This window comes from Ovis aries, chromosome 11 (genome assembly GCF_016772045.2).
Source record: "Ovis aries strain OAR_USU_Benz2616 breed Rambouillet chromosome 11, ARS-UI_Ramb_v3.0, whole genome shotgun sequence".
Taxonomy (NCBI): Eukaryota; Metazoa; Chordata; class Mammalia; order Artiodactyla; family Bovidae; genus Ovis; species Ovis aries.
The window spans coordinates 29,519,204-29,537,104 of NC_056064.1; the positions used below are offsets into that span (position 1 = coordinate 29,519,204).

General features: G+C 44.8%; 1 protein-coding gene across 1 annotated transcript; it reads left to right on the forward strand.

The window, feature by feature from the left end:
• Nucleotides 1-14,421: 14,421 nt before the first annotated feature.
• Nucleotides 14,422-15,016, forward strand: LOC101114033 (large ribosomal subunit protein uL22). The gene has a single exon (XM_012185744.5). The coding sequence runs from the start codon at nt 14,447-14,449 to the stop codon at nt 14,999-15,001; it is 555 nt and encodes a 184-aa protein (XP_012041134.2). The 5' UTR covers nt 14,422-14,446; the 3' UTR covers nt 15,002-15,016.
• The last annotated feature ends 2,885 nt before the right edge of the window (nt 15,017-17,901 follow it).

Consider the following 17,901-nt stretch of genomic DNA (forward strand, 5'->3'; position numbering starts at 1 on the left):
TGCTTGTAATTCCAGGAGCTGACACTAGGTGGTGCGTGATCCTTGATGTGAAGGGGGAGGGTGTCATTTGGGGCTGGGTTTTGCCCCCTTGGATTACGATACATTTACTGACATAATCATACCAGGAGAAGGGCTTGAATGCCCTTCTCACACTGTCACTGCACAATCAGGTGGTGGTCTTCAGTCTGCCCAGAGGTGTCTTCTTCATTTCCTCCTCTCCTGAAACTTCTGGCAGCTGCAACACTGGCCCTCATTCCAAGGCCCGGAGTTGGCTCTGCCTGCCCGCCCAGACTTCAGAGCTACATCAAAAAGCTTCGCTTGCTGGCAGCGTCCCAGGGAGAGGCCCTCTTGGCTCCTGTGCAGACTTAATTAGCTCTTGAGCTGCTCCCCTGTCAATCTGGCCTTCTCTGCTCCTCCCTCCCCGCTGGCATTCAAGGGGGGAGAATCTCATTTCTTCTCCCAGGGGCCCGTTCCTTGCAAGTCGCTTTAGCTTCCTTTCCTCTCTGTGATCAGGAAAGCAGGATGGAGGTAGCAAGGCGGTAACTGTAGAAGCTGACTGACACTTCTTCCTGAAGTTAAGGAACAGCAGCTTTGGAAATAAAGCTCCATCTCTCATTCTCCCTGCTGTCTTTGAGCCTGACCTCTGGGTACCAGTTACTTTGCATAAAATCACTCAGTCCTTTCAGACAGCCAACCCAGTGACTTCCATCCAGCTTTCTTATAGGAACCTAGGTTGTTTGGGCTCCCCTCCACTCTCTCTTTAACAGTTTGAAAACACATCTGAAATCCACACTTGTGGATGTCGCACATAGCTCGGCGTGGGTAAAAACACAAAAGTTTTGGAACAACACACTTAAGGCTTCCCTGGTGGCTCAGACAATAAAGAATTGGGAGACCTGGGTTCAATCCCTGGGTCAGGAAGATCCCCTGGAGAAAGGAATGGCTACCCACTCCAGTACTCTTGACTGGAGAATCCCGAGGAGCCTGGCTCCAGGAGCCAGAGGAGTCCATGGGGTCACAAAGAGCCGGACACAACTGAGCAACTAACACTTTCGCTTTTCCCTTTCACAGTGACTGCTTCTGGGGAGGGGACTATGTGTTTGAGCTAGTCTGTGTTCCCTCGTGAAATCTCCCATGACAGGGAGACTTGGGGGTTCTTCAGCTGATTCAGCACAGTCTTACTTCACTCCATCAGACCCTAAAAAAATAGAAACAGAAGGAAGAGGATGCCCCTTAATCCACAGTCTCACTCCCAGCCCAGGTCCCCTGCCACCCTTCTCTTAGGCTTATGGGAGCTTGGAGGCACAGAGTGTGGTTCTTCCAGATGAGAAACTCAGATAGGGACCGAGGTGAGAGGTCACTGGGAAACTGCTGGGTGCGGTCAAAGTAAATTCCTCACTGGCACCTGTGAGAGGAATAGCCTGGGTGGAGGCAGGGAGCCTGTGCAACCTCTGGACTCCTCGAAACCTTTCACAACAGTCTTTGCCAGGTTCTCTCCCTGCCCCCAGCTCTTCCCAAGTGCATGCAGCCTCTGTCTTGGTCAAATTCCCAGGGATCTTGCCCAGCTTCCTGCCAATCCCCTCTTTACATCTGCCTCTCTTCTCTTCTTCCTCAAACCTCCTTCAAAGTCTGTGAGGAATCCTTCCTGTCTCCAAAAAGGCAAGTCTTTTCACTGTAGACTGCAATGGCCCATCAGACTGGATCCTTAGTCAAGGAAAGATCCGATCTCTGGACCATAGGTCTTCTCAGAAGGCAGAGATAAGGAGCCAAAGCAAAAAAGCATTAAAGTTTCATCTTACAGTGATCTGGCCATTGATAAACTGGTGATTGAAACCTCTTCATGTTTAAATACAAAGTGCCATTGTTCAGTCGCTAAGTCGTGTCCAACTCTTGGAGACCCCATGGACTGCAGCACATCAGGCCTCCCTATCCCTCACTATCTCTCAGAGTTTGTCCAAGTTCATATCCCATTGAGTCAATGATGCCATCCAACCATCTCATCCTCTGCTGCCCTCTTCTCCTTTTGCCTTCAACCTTTCCCAGCATCAGGGTCTTTTCCCATGTACTTAACAGAAGTACTTAATGTATTTAAACAGAAGTATGTATGAATACAGAGAAGGCAATGGCAACCCACTCCAGTACTCTTGCCTGGAAAATCCCATGGACGGAGGAGCCTGGTAGGCTGCAGTCCATGGGGTCGCGAAGAGTTGGACATGACTGAGCGACTTCACTTTCACCTTTCACTTTCATGCACTGGAGAGGGAAATGGCAACCCACTCCAGTGTTCTTGCCTGGAGGACCCCAGGGACAGGGGAGCCTGGTGGGCTGCCGTCTATTGGGTCGCACAGAGTCAGACATGACTGAAGTGACTTAGCAGCAGCACATATGAATAAAATAGAAGACAGCCCAGTGTGCTGAAGTCCATGGGGGTCACCAAGAGTCGGACACAACTTAGTGATGGAACAACCAAAAAGTCAATGTTCACTATGCCTTTTGTTCCAGCCGCAGCGGGCATCTCTCTGCAGCAGGCTCTGCAGCTCCACCTCCAGGACTTGGCATGCACTTTCCCCTCTGCCTGAAGCACACTTCCCTTCACTGCCTCTTCACTTTTCTGACCCCTGTCTTTTTACAGGGATCCCTTTGGGCATCTTGGCATGTCTTCCTCCTGTAGAAGCATCATACTCCAACAGAGTTATTTCTTAGCCTGTGCCAAACTTTCATTCAACTCATGAATGAGGTGTGGTAAGTCATTCCAACAAGGTCTCCAGTTCATCCATGCCCCCCCATATCTGTACTTCCCACCCTGCCACATACCAGTGACACGATAGCAAAGGAAATACTAGCAGAGACTGGAAAGTATGTGCCTAGCAGTGCTTGCCCTCACTTGCTGCTTGTGGAATCCAGCAACTACTGTATGAAAAGCTGGGGTTACTCTGCTGGGTGATTGGAGACACAGTTACGGTTGTCCCTCTTGCTCCGGTCAGCAGCCGGCCAATCACCTGTCAGGGAAGCAAGGACGTTTTGGATCACTCAGGGGCCGGGTCCCACTCCCATAGTGTAGTGGTTATTACGTCTGCCTCATGCTCAGGGTAGGCCAACATTGTAGGGTGTTTTGCCAGATAACTGCAAGCCCGTAATCACGTCCAGTAGAGACCACTCATCTAACCCAGATCAGAAGAACCGCCCAGCCAATATGCAGAATGAGATAAATGGCTCTTGTTTGAAGCCATTCAGTTTGCAGTTTTGTTGAAGCTACCTGATACATGAGGGGATTAACAGAAAGAAAAATAGCTGGTTCACTGAAAGATATGAGAGATTGGGATTTATATAGTCAGTGGGAAAAAAAAAACTGCTGAAAGAAAAGTACCAATTCACTTTTTGCAATTCAGTGTAAAACTGGTTAATATTCAACCGGGCAATAAAAACATCACCCATTATCTTCCATCAGAGACTCAGAGATGATAGTGTTTAGGAAATGAAAGAAAAATTTACCATCAAAGATGTCAGGGAGAGAGACTTCAGAAGGGCTGACTTGCCAAATATAAAACATAATGAGCCCTTAAAGAAAAAAAAAAAAAAAACACCTCTGTAAAATCACCAAGGTTATCAAGTTTAAATTAGCCTTTTCATGATGAAAAACATCAGCTTTCTCTGATCATTATCATAATCCCAAAGGTCATGGCATATCTTCAGATATCAGGATAGCAAAAAAAAATAAAGGGTAAATGGAAATTGTTACGGAGGAGTTGCAGGTTTATGGGAAATAGACAAGGTTTTATGGTATAGGCAACCAGAGGCAGGCAAGGTGATCCTGTTTTTTTCATTTTAATTTTCTTCCTAGCTGTGGTATATAAACAGCTTGATCACACTGGAATTAGAAAGTATAAGTGATTTTTATTTCCACAGTTGTGACTTCCCTGGTGGCTCAGATGGTAAATACTCCGCCTGCAATGAGCGAGACCTTGGTTCAGTCCCTGGGTTGGGAAGATCCCTTGGAGGAGGAAATGGCGACCTTCTCCAGTATTCTTGCCTGGAGAATCCCTAATCCAGAGGAACCTGGCTACAGTCCATGGGGTTGCAAAGAGTTGGGCATGACTGAGTGACTAAGCACAGCACTTATTTACTGGTCAGAAAAAAAAAAAAATTGTGTATCTGTTTTATAAAAGGTAACTTCTAATTTTATGCACGAGTTCTAATCAAGAATTTGTCAAAAATACATTCTCTTAGAGGGTCAGATGACTCTCCAATGGACTTTCTGGAGAATGCTCCAATGCTAAACAATCTGCCTGCAATGCTGGAGATGTGGGTTCAATCTGTGGGTTGGGAAGATCCCCGGGAGAAGGAAATGGCAACCCACTCCAGTATTCTTGCCTGGGAAATCCCATGGACAGAGGAGCCTGGGGGGCGTAGAATCCATGGGGTCGCAAAGAGTCAGACACGACTGAGGGACTAACACATACCAGCATCACTTTACATTCCAAGTCATGGATAATTTCCCCAAACACGTGAGTCCCTGATGCCCAAGTCCAGGTCAGAGGCCCCTCCTTGTGTTGTCAGAGCACCTGGACCCACTTATCACAGTCCGCTGTCATACTGTAAGATGAACTTGGGAAGGCTCCTCTAGACTCTGGCCTTCTTGAGGGTGGGGACTTTCCCAAAGTCTAGCACAGGGCCTTGTTTAAAGCTTGTTGAATGAATGGGTCAGTAGATCATTTCCTCAGAGACCCAAGGACAGAGTTCCCCACACTTGGCGGCGCCAGAATTTCCAGGGGTGCTTTGCTCAGCAGCTCCCCAGATAATGCCCATCAAGTGATGGGCTGGAGCCACCTGGTCCTGCCTGGTGAGCGCTGACTCTTGTGGGCACATTTCCTCAGGACTCTGGTTCAGTGACATCACATTAGTGGTTTGAGACTGGGCATGGCCGGAGCATTTACACCATGGAATTGGCAAAGGCTGCCAGTGAGGGTCGGAGAAGGCAATGGCACCCCACTCCAGTACTCTTGCCTGGAAAATCCCATGGATGGGGGAGCCAGGTAGGCTGCAGTCCATGGGGTCGCTAAGAGTCGGACATGACTGAGCGACTTCACTTTCACCTTTCACTTTCATGCATTGGAGAAGGAAATGGCAACCCACTCCAGTGTTCTTGCCTGGAGAACCCCAGGGACGGGGGAGCCTGGTGGGCTGCTGTCTATGGGGTCTCACAGAGTCGGACATGACTGAAGTGACTTAGCAGCAGCAGCAGCAGCCAGTGAGGGTTTTGGTTCATGAGATCCAGCTTTCCAGCATGTCACTGACCTTCCTCCTCTCTCGTCCAAGGACTAATGTTTGAGAATCATTGACCTAGGATAGGGTCAGCCAACCACAGCAAGTGGGCTAAATCCAGCCAGCTGTCTGCTTTTGTGCTGCCCATGGCTGGGACAGTTTCTACACCTTTAGAGGGTTGTCAGAGGAGGAGGAGAATAAGAGAAATAGGAGGAGAGGAAGGGGAGGAAGGGGTGGGGGTGGGAAGGGGAAATGAGATTCCCTGCAAAGCCTAAAATGTTTCATATCTGGCCTTTTATGGAAAAAGCTTGCTGACCCCTGACCTAGAGAAGCTTCTTAGCCTTGACCGCACATTAAAATCACCTTGGAGACTTTTCATACGTTTTAGTACTTGGACTCCATAACGTCCAAGCTGGGATCTGGGCGTCTGTGTATTTTCACAGCTCCCCAGGGGACTCACATTTTTCTGTCTGGAGTCCCAGGTTTCCTGGCTATTTCCCCACCTTGCCTCTGTTGCCATTTCCAACCTTGTCCCAGCTACCCTGAGTGTTCCCTGTCCTGGAGGGAGGGTCTCTTTAGGGTTGCCTTGGATCTGAAAGGCATTTCTTTTGCCTGGAAACAAGTGATGGGGGTGGGGCTGGGAGTGGGCAAGGCTTCCAGGTGAGCACAGCTGAAGACTGGGGATGTGAGGAGGGTGCTGATAGCCGAGCTGTTCTTCACTCACCTTCTTACTCCCACTCCAAATCCTGGAGCTCGCCAAACACATTGGGCAGAAATATTATTCCTCGGTTGGGGTAAACTGGGTAGGGGAGAAGTTGTTAATCTTCTATATCTGAGTCAGGGATTTGACTTGCCCTCTCACGCTCACTGAGCATTCTTGAGAAGGAAGGGGATGCAGGATTCTGGAAGCTGCACCCCTCACCTGCCGCCCAGGTGTCTGCTTGCTTTGAGGTGTGACTTCAAAGGAGTGAGGTGGGTGATTGTTAATCAACAAACCGGCTCCAATAGTACATCTCTGGGGCCTCAGGTAGAACACATCATCCCAGAAGACTGCCGTTACCCAAGCAATTGGGTAACTTTCTTGGGAGTTACTTCCAGAGCCTGCAGAAAGTTCTTCTGAGTTTATTCTGTGTTGGTGATTTTCTTTGGAGGAGAGCTTACTTTTTAGGAATCACTAAAATCCAATTGGAATAAAATGGATTGATACAATTTGAGGTTAAAAAATAATCCAATAATTTGTACAAAAGAAAGAAATTGAAAGTACCAATAGATGGCCTAGCTTCATGGTTGAGAACATAGGTCTTTATCATTTGGGTTCAAAGCCAGCCTCTACCACAGCCACTGCTAGCCCTGCAAACTTGATCAGGTTGCTTAAACTTTGTGCCTTACTTTTTCTCATCTGTAAAATGGGATCCTACCTCACCGAGTTGTTGTGAGGATTAAATTATACGTTAATACATAGAAAGGGCTCAAATCTTCATTGTTAGTGTTGGAGTCCTTGTGCAGTCCATACTGGCTTTGGAGGCTATTAAAAAAATTCTAGAAATGGCTTTGGACTATGGCAGTGGCGTGATAGTATCAAGTCTACAGCCTCCCAACTTGGCCCTTTCAAACAATGTATTTGGGTGTATGTATGGGGCTTCCCTGGAGTCTCAGAGGGTAAAGAATCTGCCTGCAATGCAGGAGACCTGGGTTCAATTCCCTGAATCAGGAGGACCCCCGGAGGAGGAAATGGCAGCCCATTCCAGTATTGGAGCCTGAAGAACTCCATGGACAAAGGAGCCTGGTGGGCTATAGTCCATGGGGTTGAAAAGAGTCAGACGTGGTCGAACAACTAGCCCTTTCACTTTCACATTCATGGTTACTTTAAAGTGGGTTTCCAAACTTTCCCTTCTTCTGATCACCCAAGGAGGATGCTAGCCTAGCCCGTTTTCTCCCCACTGTCATTGCAGGTCCTCCCTTACTAGAAGGTTTCTTTTGAATTTTGTAACACCAGATGGGAAGCAAAGGGAGGGAAGGGAGGTCTGAGGGCAGTTGTTTAGTCACTAAGTCAAGTATGACTCTTGCAATCCTATGGACTTTAGCCCACCAGGTTCCTCTGTCCATGGGATTTCCCAGGCAAGAATATTGAATCGCGTTGTCATTTCCTCCTCCAGGGATCTTCCCAGTCCAGGGACTGAACCCACATCTCCTGCATTGGTAGGTGGATTCTTTACCACTGAACCACCAGAGGGTAGAAGACCCTGGGGGCAATAGCCTGCTCCATTATTTCCGTCTGGGAAGAGCTTAGGGGTGCCAGAATGATTGGAAATGAGGAAAATGAAACTATACTCGACATTGGACATGTCTACTGCCAATGTTAAAGACTGACGGGAAGCTCACTTCCCCTGATCCCCCTTGGCACCTGCAGGGGGAAGTTTGGAGTACAGTTCTATGACTTTTAACCCATGAATAGGTTTGTTAGCCACCACCACAATCAGGGGGGTTTCCAAGTGGCTCAGTGGTAAAGGGGCTTCCCTAGCAGCGGCGGCTGCGCAGGCGCAGGAGGGCCTAGAGGAGCTATCCCCCGTGGAAGGTGAGGAACAGCGGCGGTAAGGAGATACCCTTAGTCCAAGGTAAGGAGCAATGGCTGTGCTTTGCTGGAGCAGCCGTGAAGAATACCCCACGCCCAAGGTAAGAGAAACCCAAGTAAGATGGTAGGTGTTGTAAGAGGGCATCAGAGGGCAGACACACTGAAACCATACTCACAGAAAACTAGTCAATCTAATCACACTAGGACCACAGCCTTGTCTAACTCAATGAAACCAAGTCATGCCTGCGGGGCAACCCAAGACGGGCGGGTCATGGTGGAGAGGCCTGACAGAATGTGGTCCACTGGAGAAGGGAATGGCAAACCACTTCAGTATTCTTGCCTTGAGAACCCCATGAACAGTATGAAAAGGCAAAATGATAGGATACCAAAAGAGGAACTACCCAGGTCAGTAGGTGCCCAATATGCTACTGGAGATCAGTGGAGAAATAACTCCAGAAAGAATCAAGGGATGGAACCAAAGCAAGAACAATACCCAGTTGTGGATGTGACTGGTGATAGAAGCAAGGTTCGATGCTGTAAAGAGCAATATTGCATAGGAACCTGGAATGTCAGGTCCATGAATCAAGGCAAATTGGAAGTGGTCAAACAAGAGATGGCAAGGGTCAACGTCGACATTCTAGGAATCAGCAAACTAAAATGGACTGGAATGGGTGAATTTAACTCAGATGACCATTATATCTACTACTGTGGGCAGGAATCCCTCAGAAGAAATGGAGTAGCCATCATGGTCAACAAAAGAGTCCGAAATGCAGTACTTGGATGCAATCTCAAAAACGACAGAATGATCTCTGTTCGTCTCCAAGGCAAACCATTCAATATCACAGTAATCCAAGTCTATGCCCCCACCAGTAACGCTGAAGAAGCTGAAGTTGAATGGTTTTATGAAGACCTACAAGACCTTTTAGAACCAACACCCAAAAAATATGTCCTTTTCATTATAGGGGACTGGAATGCAAAAGCACGAAGTCAGAAACACCTGGAGTAACAGGAAAATTTGGCCTTGGAATGCAGAATGAAGCAGGGCAAAGACTAATAGAGTTTTGCCAAGAAAATTCACTGGTCATAGCAAACACCTTCTTCCAACAACACAAGAGAAGACTTTACACATGGACATCACCAGATGGTCAACACTGAAATCAGATTGATTATATTCTATGCAGCCAAAGATGGAGAAGCTCTATACAGTCAGCAAAAATAAGACCAGGAGCTGACTGTGGCTCAGATCATAAACTTCTTATTGCCAACTTCAGACTTAAATTGAAGAAAGTAGGGAAAACCGCTAGACCATTCAGGTATGACCTAAATCAAATCCTTTATGATTATACAGTGGAAGTGAGAAATAGATTTAAGGGCCTAGATCTGATAGATAGAGTGCCTGATGAACTATGGAATGAGGTTCGTGACATTGTACAGGAGACAGGGATCAAGACCATCTCCATGGAAAAGAAATGCAAAAAAGCAAAATGGCTGTCTGGGGAGGCCTTACAAATAGCTGTGAGAAGAAGAGAAGCGAAAAGCAAAGGAGAAAAGAAAAGATATAAGCATCTGAATGCAGAGTTCCAAAGAATAGCAAGAAGAGATAAGAAAGCCTTCTTCAGTGATCAATGCAAAGAAATAGAGGAAAACAACAGAATGCGAAAGACTAGAGATCTCTTCAAGAAAATTAGAGATACCAAGGGAACATTTCATGCAAAGATGGGCTCGATAAAGGATGGAAATGGTATGGACCTAACAGAAGTAGAAGATATTAAGAAGAGGTGGCAAGAATACACAGAAGAACTGTACAAAAAAGATTTTCATGACCCAGATAATCATGATGATGTGATCACTAATCTAGAGCCAGACATCCTGGAATGTGAAGTCAAGTGGGCCTTAGAAGCATCACTATGAACAAAGCTAGTGGAGGTGATGGAATTCCAGTTGAGCTGTTTCAAACCCTGAAAGATGATGCTGTGAAAGTGCTGCACTCAATATGCCAGCACATTTGGAAAACTCAGCAGTGGCCACAGGACTGGGAAAGGTCAGTTTTCATTCCAATTCCAAAGAAAGGCAATGCAAAAGAATGCTCAAACTACCGCACAATTGCACTCATCTCACATGCTAGTAAGGTAATGCTCAAAATTCTCCAAGCCAGGCTTCAGCAATATGTGAACCGTGAACTCCCTGGTGTTCAAGCTGGTTTTCGAAAAGGCAGAGAAACCAGAGATCAAATTGCCAACATCTGCTGGATCATGGAAAAAGCAAGAGAGTTCCAGAAAAACATCTATTTCTGCTTTCTTGACTATGCCAAAGCCTTTGACTGTGTGAATCACAATAAACTGTGGAAAATTCTGAAAGAGATGGGAATACCAGACCACCTGACCTGCCTCTTGAGAAACCTGTATGCAGGTCAGGAAGCAACAGTTAGAACTGGACATGGAACAACAGACTGGTTCCAAATAGGAAAAGGAGTGCATCAAGGCTGTATATTGTCACCCTGCTTATTTAACTCCTATGCAGAGTACATCATGAGAAACGCTGGACTGGAAGAAACACAAGCTGGAATCAAGATTGCCGGGAGAAATATCAATAACCTCAGATGTGCAGATGACACCACCCTTATGGCAGAAAGTGAAGAGGAGCTAAAGAGCCTCTTGATGAAAGTGAAAGAGGAGAGTGAAAAAGTTGGCTTAAAGCTCAACATTCAGAAAACGAAGATCATGGCATCTGGGCCCATCGCTGCATGGGAAATAGATGGGGAAACAGTGGAAACAGTGTCAGACTTTATTTTGGGGGGCTCCAGAATCACTGCAGATGGTGACTGCAGCCATGAAATTAAAAGACGCTTACTCCTTGGAAGGCTAGTTATGACCAACCTAGATAGTATAATCAAAAGCAGAGACATTACTTTGCCGACTAAGGTCCATCTAGTCAAGGCTATGGTTTTTCCTGTGGTCATGTATGGATGTGAGAGTTGGACTGTGAAGAAGGCTGAGTGCCGAAGAATCGATGCTTTTGAACTGTGGTGTTGGAGAAGACTCTTGAGAGTCCCTTGGACTGCAAGGAGATCCAACCAGTCCATTCTGAAGGAGATTAACCCTGGGATTTCTTTGGAAGGAATGATGCTAAAGCTGAAACTCCAGTACTTTGGCCACCTCATGAGAAGAGTTGACTCATTGGAAAAGACTCTGATGCTGGGAGGGATTGGGGGCAGGAGGAGAAGGGTCGACCAAGGATGAGATGGCACCACGGACTCGATGGACGTGAGTCTGATTGAACTCCAGGAGATGGTGATGAACAGGGAGGCCTGGCGTGCTGCGATTCATGGGGTCACAAAGAGTTGGACACGACTGAGCGACTGAACTGAGTGGCTCAGATGGTAAAGAATCTGCCTGCAATGCAGGAGACTCAGGTTCAATCCCTGGTTTGGGAAGATCGCCTAGAGAAGGCAATGGCAACCCATTCCAGAATTCTTGCCTGGAAAATTTGGGGTTGCAAAGAATTGGACATGACTGAGCGACTAACACTTTGCCTTCCCTTCAATGGTAAAGAATCTGCCTGCCAAAGCAGTAGATGCAGGAGACATGGGTTCAGTCCCTGGGTTGAGAAGATCCCCTGGAGGAGGAAATGGCAAATCACTTCAGTATTCTTGCCTGGATAATCCCATGGACAGAGGAGCCTGGTAGTCTGTGGGGTCAAGAAGAATCCAACACAACTGAGCTCGCAAGCAGCAACAACAACAATCAGGATACAGAGCAGTTCTATCACCCGAAACCCTCCCTTGAAATTCCTTTGAAATCACACCCTCACCTCAGCCCTAACCCTGATAAGTACCTATCTCTTCTCCATCACATTGGGTTTGTCTTTTCATGCTTATCTACAATCACATAGCCTGTAACCTTTGAGAATGGCCTTTTTCACTCATCACAGTGCCTCTAAGATTTAGCCAGGTTGTATCTGAAACATGTTTCTTTTTTTACTGAGTAGTATTTCACTGTATAGCTGTACCATAGTTTGCTTATTGAATCACTCCTTAAAGGACATTTGAGTGGTTACCAGTTTGGGACGATTATGAGTAGAGCTGTTATAAATATTTGTGGTTTTGTGCGAACATAACTTTCCATTTTTTAGGGTAAATACTCAGGAGTAGGTTTCACGGGTCATCTGAAATGTGTGTGTTTAACTATATAAGAGGTTGTCAAATGTGGAAAACAACTTATGGTTACCAAAGGGGAAAGGGAGTGGGGAGGATAAATTAGGATTATGGGATTAACATATAGACATTACTATATATAAAATGGGTTCCCCCGGTGGCTTAACAGTAGAGAATCCGCCTGCAATGCAGGAGATGAGGGAGATTCAGGTTTGATCCCTGGGTCAAGAAGATCCCCTGAGAAGGAAATGGCAACCACTCCAGTTTTTTTTCTTTTTTGCCTGAAAAATCCCATGGACAGAGGAGCCTGGTGGGATACAGTCCAAATGGTTGCAAAGAGTCAGATGCAACTGAGTAAGCACATAGTAATAAGTGTGTAGTAATGTCTTGAAGTGGATTTAACTTACACTTTCCTCAGGCCTATTGATGTTGAACATATTTACTATCACATGGCGAACGATGGTGAAGTGTCTGCTAACTCCTTGCCCGTTTTCAAATTGGGTTTGTCAACTATGAGTGCCATCTGCCTCCACAAGGATTAAATCAGATGTTGCTGCAGCTCTGAATTTTCATCACCCCTGACAGGAGTTCAGGGTGAAGAGCAGAAATGTGCTGGGGGAAAACTGGCAGAACAGGTCTTCAGATAGATATATTCAGGAGCCTATTTTGTGAGCTCAATTCTTGTACCTCCTCATATCTCGAAAAGCATTAAAAATCCTTCATGGTGACAACTTCTCCTCATGATTCACAGCAACCTTGTGCAAAAAATACGTGCTTGATTGCATGTACTCTCCCTTCCCCCAAATCACCTGTATACTGACCTTTCCCCCTTGCCTCTTTGGAGCAGTTTCTCAGAGCTGTCTGAAATGCTGTCTCCTAGGCTGCAGCCCTCATTTTATCCCAAATAAAACTTAACTTGGGACTCTCAAGTTGTGAATTTTTTTCAAGTTGACAGGTTGTTTTTTTGTTACTGAATTTTGAGAATTCTTTATATATTCTGGATGCAAATATTTTGTTGGATATGTGATTTGAGAATCTTTTTTTCCCAGTCTATAGCTTCTCTTTTCATTTGTTTAATAGTGTCTTAGGCAGAAGAAAGGATTATAATTTGATGAGGTCCAATTTATCAGTTTTTAAGAATAGATCATTGTTTTGGTGCCATGTCTAAGGATTTTTTGTCTAACCGGTGTTTATTCCTGGGATAAACACCACTTAGCTGTGGTATATTGTTCTTCTGTATTGCTGAAATCAATTTGCTTACATTTTATTGGGGATATTTTCATCTATTCCCATGTCACCCAGGCCTCCCTGTGTGTAGTCTGGGCCTTCAGAGATATGTCAAAGCAGCTGGTTTTATTTTTTAAAAAACAACTCACCTGATGTTTGCCCTCAGAAGCTTTCCCTTCCTGGTAGTTCTCAAGGCTGGCTACACGTTAGAGTCGTCTGGATACCTTAGAATGTGTGTGAACATGCCGCCCTCTCCCCCGCCCCCCATCAGAGGTTGATTCAATTGGTCTAGGAGGTGATATATACGTAGATCAGTTCAGTTCAGTTCAGTCGCTCAGTCGTGTCCAACTCTTTGTGACCTCATGAATTGCAGCATGCCAGGCCTCCCTGTCCATCAATAGGTAGGTAGATAAAACCACCAAGAATTGTTCAAGTAAGAATTATTTTGGCGGCAGAGAATGCGAACATGCAAACGGAGATAAAAGCACCCAGTAACTGAAATGTCCGTACCCCCCATGTCTGCTTCAGAGTATTTTGTCCTCTCACGGCCATACAAAGAAATTCCCCACACAGCTTTCTATCAGCATCATTTTCAAACATACACAATATAGAGATAACCCAGTTCTGATGATTATCAGCATTTCATCCATCTTGTTTCATCTTTTCTGCCCCATCCAGTTTTTTGTGTTGAATAATTTTTTTAAAAAATCCCCAATATCATGTTATTTTTTGCTGACTTAAAAAAAAAATCCTTCCCAAGTGATTTTAATGTCAGCTGAGATTTGAAATGCATGCAGCAAAGCCTCTTAAAGTCATGGGCAAATGTTTAAGCCATTTAGGAGACCAAATCCTTGACAGTGCGTCGTAATCAAATAAAAGCCTCAGAATCCAGCTGACACGAGTGTAATGCATGTGCAGTTTCTCATGCGCCGAGTAATCCCGCATTAAGGGTAAGCAGCTCGTGTAAGAAGGTAATTAACACCATTCAGCTAAAATGAATTTTTGTAAAATTTTCTCCCTGCCTTTGTTCTCCAAAATCTGTAAACAATATTAATGCAGTTTAATTTTCATGACATACTCATAATCACAAAAACACACCACTCGACAGACCTTTCTCCCCAAAAGCCAGTGCACAGGGTCCCTGAACCTGCCTGGGACCCAGAGGTCTTGGTCCTTTCTGTTTAAACCCCTCCTGTCCTTTTCTGGTAAGCGGCCTGAGGTGACTCCTAAAAATGGTGCGCTATTCACTTGACCCAGAAAACCCCACAAAATCATGCAAATCAAGAGGTTCAAATCTTCGTGTACACTTTAAGAACACTCGTGAAACAGCCCAGGCCATAAAGGGTATGCATATCCGAAAAGCCACCAAGTATCTGAAGGACGTCACGTTAAAGAAGCAGTGTGTGCCGTTCCGCCGCTACAACGGTGGAGTTGGCAGGTGTGCACAGGCCAAACAGTGGGGCTGGACTCAGGGTCGATGGCCCAAAAAGAGTGCTGAATTTTTACTACACATGCTCAAAAATGCAGAGAGTAATGCTGAACTTAAGGGCTTAGATGTAGATTCTCTGGTCATTGAGCACATCCAAGTGAACAAAGCCCCCAAGATGCGACGCAGGACTTACAGAGCTCACGGTCGGATCAACCCCTACATGAGCTCTCCCTGCCACATTGAGATGATCCTTACTGAAAAAGAACAGATTGTTCCTAAACCAGAAGAGGAGGTTGCACAGAAGAAAAAGATATCCCAGAAGAAACTGAAGAAACAAAAACTTACGGCCCGGGAATAAATGCCGCAAAAAATAAATGCAAATGTAAAATTGAAAAAAAAAAAAAAATAAACCCCTCCTGTCTCCCGTAGACTCCATACTGCCATGACCTAATGTTGTAGGTAAGATACCTCCAGTGGCTTCCAATTTACCCAATTCGAAATCATTTGCAATACAACAGTCGGCTGTAAACACATGACCTTAGATTGACTCTGCTCTCAGTGGGAAAACAGCTAATAAACAATGGAAAAACAAATGGTCTTTTGATGGGAAAAAAGAGAAAGAAGAATTATTTAGAATGTTTATCATTCATTCCTTCTGTGAGTGCTTGCTGAGTATCTGTGCTGTGCTTAGTCGCTCAGTAGTGTCTGACTCTTTGTTAACCCATGGACTGTAGCCCTCCAGGCTCCTCTATCCATGAGGATTCTCCAGGCAAGAATACTGGAGTGGGTTGCCATGCCCTCCTCCAGGGGATCTTCCCGACCTAGGGATTGAACCTAGGTCTCCCACATTGCAGGCGGATTCTTCCGTTTGAGCCACCAGGGAAGCCCAAGATTGCTGGAGTGGGTACTACTGGGGTCTACTGAGTACCATATGCCAAATATTGTTCTAGGTGTTTGGAATATATCAAAGAGACAAAGATCCCTGCTATCAGGGTGCTTACCAAAGGAATTGTATTGCGCCTCCCCAGAAAGAGCCCCGACAGTCTGCCTTGCCCACCCATCAGCTTTGTTACTCCTGTAGTCAGTTGTTGCCAGCACATCCCTGTCGCAGCCTTCTTGTTTCAGGAGGCTGGCACCATAGCATCTATACCATCCCTACCATAGATACCATAGTATCTATAGCAAGGGGAGGTGGGCAAGATGGGGAAGTGGTATATTTCTCAGAACACCCCAAGCTGGACTTGGGATGGACTGACACTTTGGGCAGAGAGGATGAAGAAACTAGTATCAAAAGCACAGACAAACCCAAGTGATCAGTTATCTGATGGTGGGCCAAGAAGAAGGACTTGGGATGAAGTTGGTGGGTGTTGTACGTATCTGTAAATTGCAGGAGAGCATTGTGATCAATTGACAATATCTGCTGTGGACTCTGGAATGGGGAGTAAAGGAGGTAATTACTCTCTTAATTCCTGTGCTAAAAATTTGAAATCCCTCTCTCCTTAACTCCCTTCCCTCCTGCCCTGCCTCCAATGATCCGTTTTCTGTTCCTGTGGCTTAGTTTTCTTGCGTTTTGTACAGAGGAAATCATACAAAATGTGCTTTTTTATAAGTTCATCAGGTTTCTTTCATTCCGTGTTATAATCTGGAGATTCATCCTCATCGCTAGCTGTATCAATAATTCATTCTTCCTGAGTCGTACTATTCTGTTGTACGATATGCAACAATTTGTATCTCTGTTGACCTGCTGAAAGATTGATGACTATTCCAGTTTTGGCTATTATAAATAAAGCTGATAGTCATCTGCGCACAAGTCTTTGTACAGATGAAGATTTTCCTTTTCCTTGAGTAAATATCTAGGACTAGAATGACTGGATTACATGATAGGGGGTTGTTTTACTTAAGAAGCAGCCAACTGTTTTCCAAAGTGGTTGGACCATTTCACATTCCTGTCAGCAATGCGCGAGACTCGCAGTCCCTCTATATCCCGGCCAATGATTGGTGAGGTCGGTCTTTTAAATGCTAGTTATGTGCACAGGGATATTTAAATCAGTATTTTAAAAGCAAAGTTTAGGTTACTAACCTGAGACTTTCTTTTCTAATACAAGAATTTAAAACTATAAATTCCCTTTGAGCTCTGCTTGAGCTGTATCTCACAAATTTTAAGTTGTATGTGCTTTTTATTCAATTCAAAAATGTTCTGATTTTCCCTTTGAGTTATGGACTCTATAAGTGTGTTCCTTAGTTTCCAAATATTTGGAAGATTTTCTAGATATCTTTATGTAAATGGTTTCTAATTTAATCCTATCGTGGTGAGAAACATATGCTTTGTATAATTTCAGTCATTTAAAATTTATTGACACTTGTCTTATGGCCCAGAATGTGGTTTGTCTTGGTGAATGTACCATTGTTGTTGGTGGGTTGTTCTATAAATGCCAGTTGGTCAAGTTGGTTGGTAATGTTCCAGTAATGTATCTCCCTGCTGATTTTTTCTCTGTACATTTTTTTAATCAACTATTATGGGTGTTGAGATTTGCAACTATCACTGTGGAGTCATCTATTTCTCTTTGCAGTTCTATCAGTGTTTATCTACTACATGTTGAAACTTTATTATCAGGTACATATGTGTTTAGGATTGCTATGTTATGAATCCATCCATTTATCACTATGAAATGACCTTCTTTATCTTTGGCCATATTCTTTGCTCTAAAATCTATTCTGTCTGACATTCTGTGGCCACTCCAATCTTCTTTTGAATAGTGTTAACATGGAATATCTTTTCCAACCTTTTTGCTCTTAACAATTTGTTTCCTTATATTTAAAGTACATTTCTTTTAGGTGGCATATTTTGGTCTTTTTTTTTTAAAATAAAATCTGACAATCTCTGCCTTGGGGGTGATTCAACCACTTATGTTTAATTTAATTGTTGATATGGTAAAGTTTATCATCTTATGATTTGTTTTCTGTTTGACCCATCTGCTATTTGTTTTCTTCAGCTTTATTTTTTCTGTCTTCTTTTCAGAAAATTGAATAACTTTATTATCCACTTACCTTTTCTTTGCTGGTTCATTAGCTACAGTTAGTTCAGTCACTCAGTCATTTCTGAGTCTGCGACCCCATGGACTGCAGCATGCCAGCCTTCCCTGTCCATCACCAACTCCCAGAGCCTGATCAAACTCATGTCCATTGAGTCAGTGATGCCATCAAACCATCTCATCCTCTGCCATCCCTTTCTCCTCCTGCCCCCAATCCCTCCCAGCA

Coding starts and splice junctions, on each gene's coding strand:
- LOC101114033 (XM_012185744.5), top strand. CDS start 14,447: ATGGTGCGCTATTCACTTGACCCAGAAAACCCCACAAAATCATGCAAA.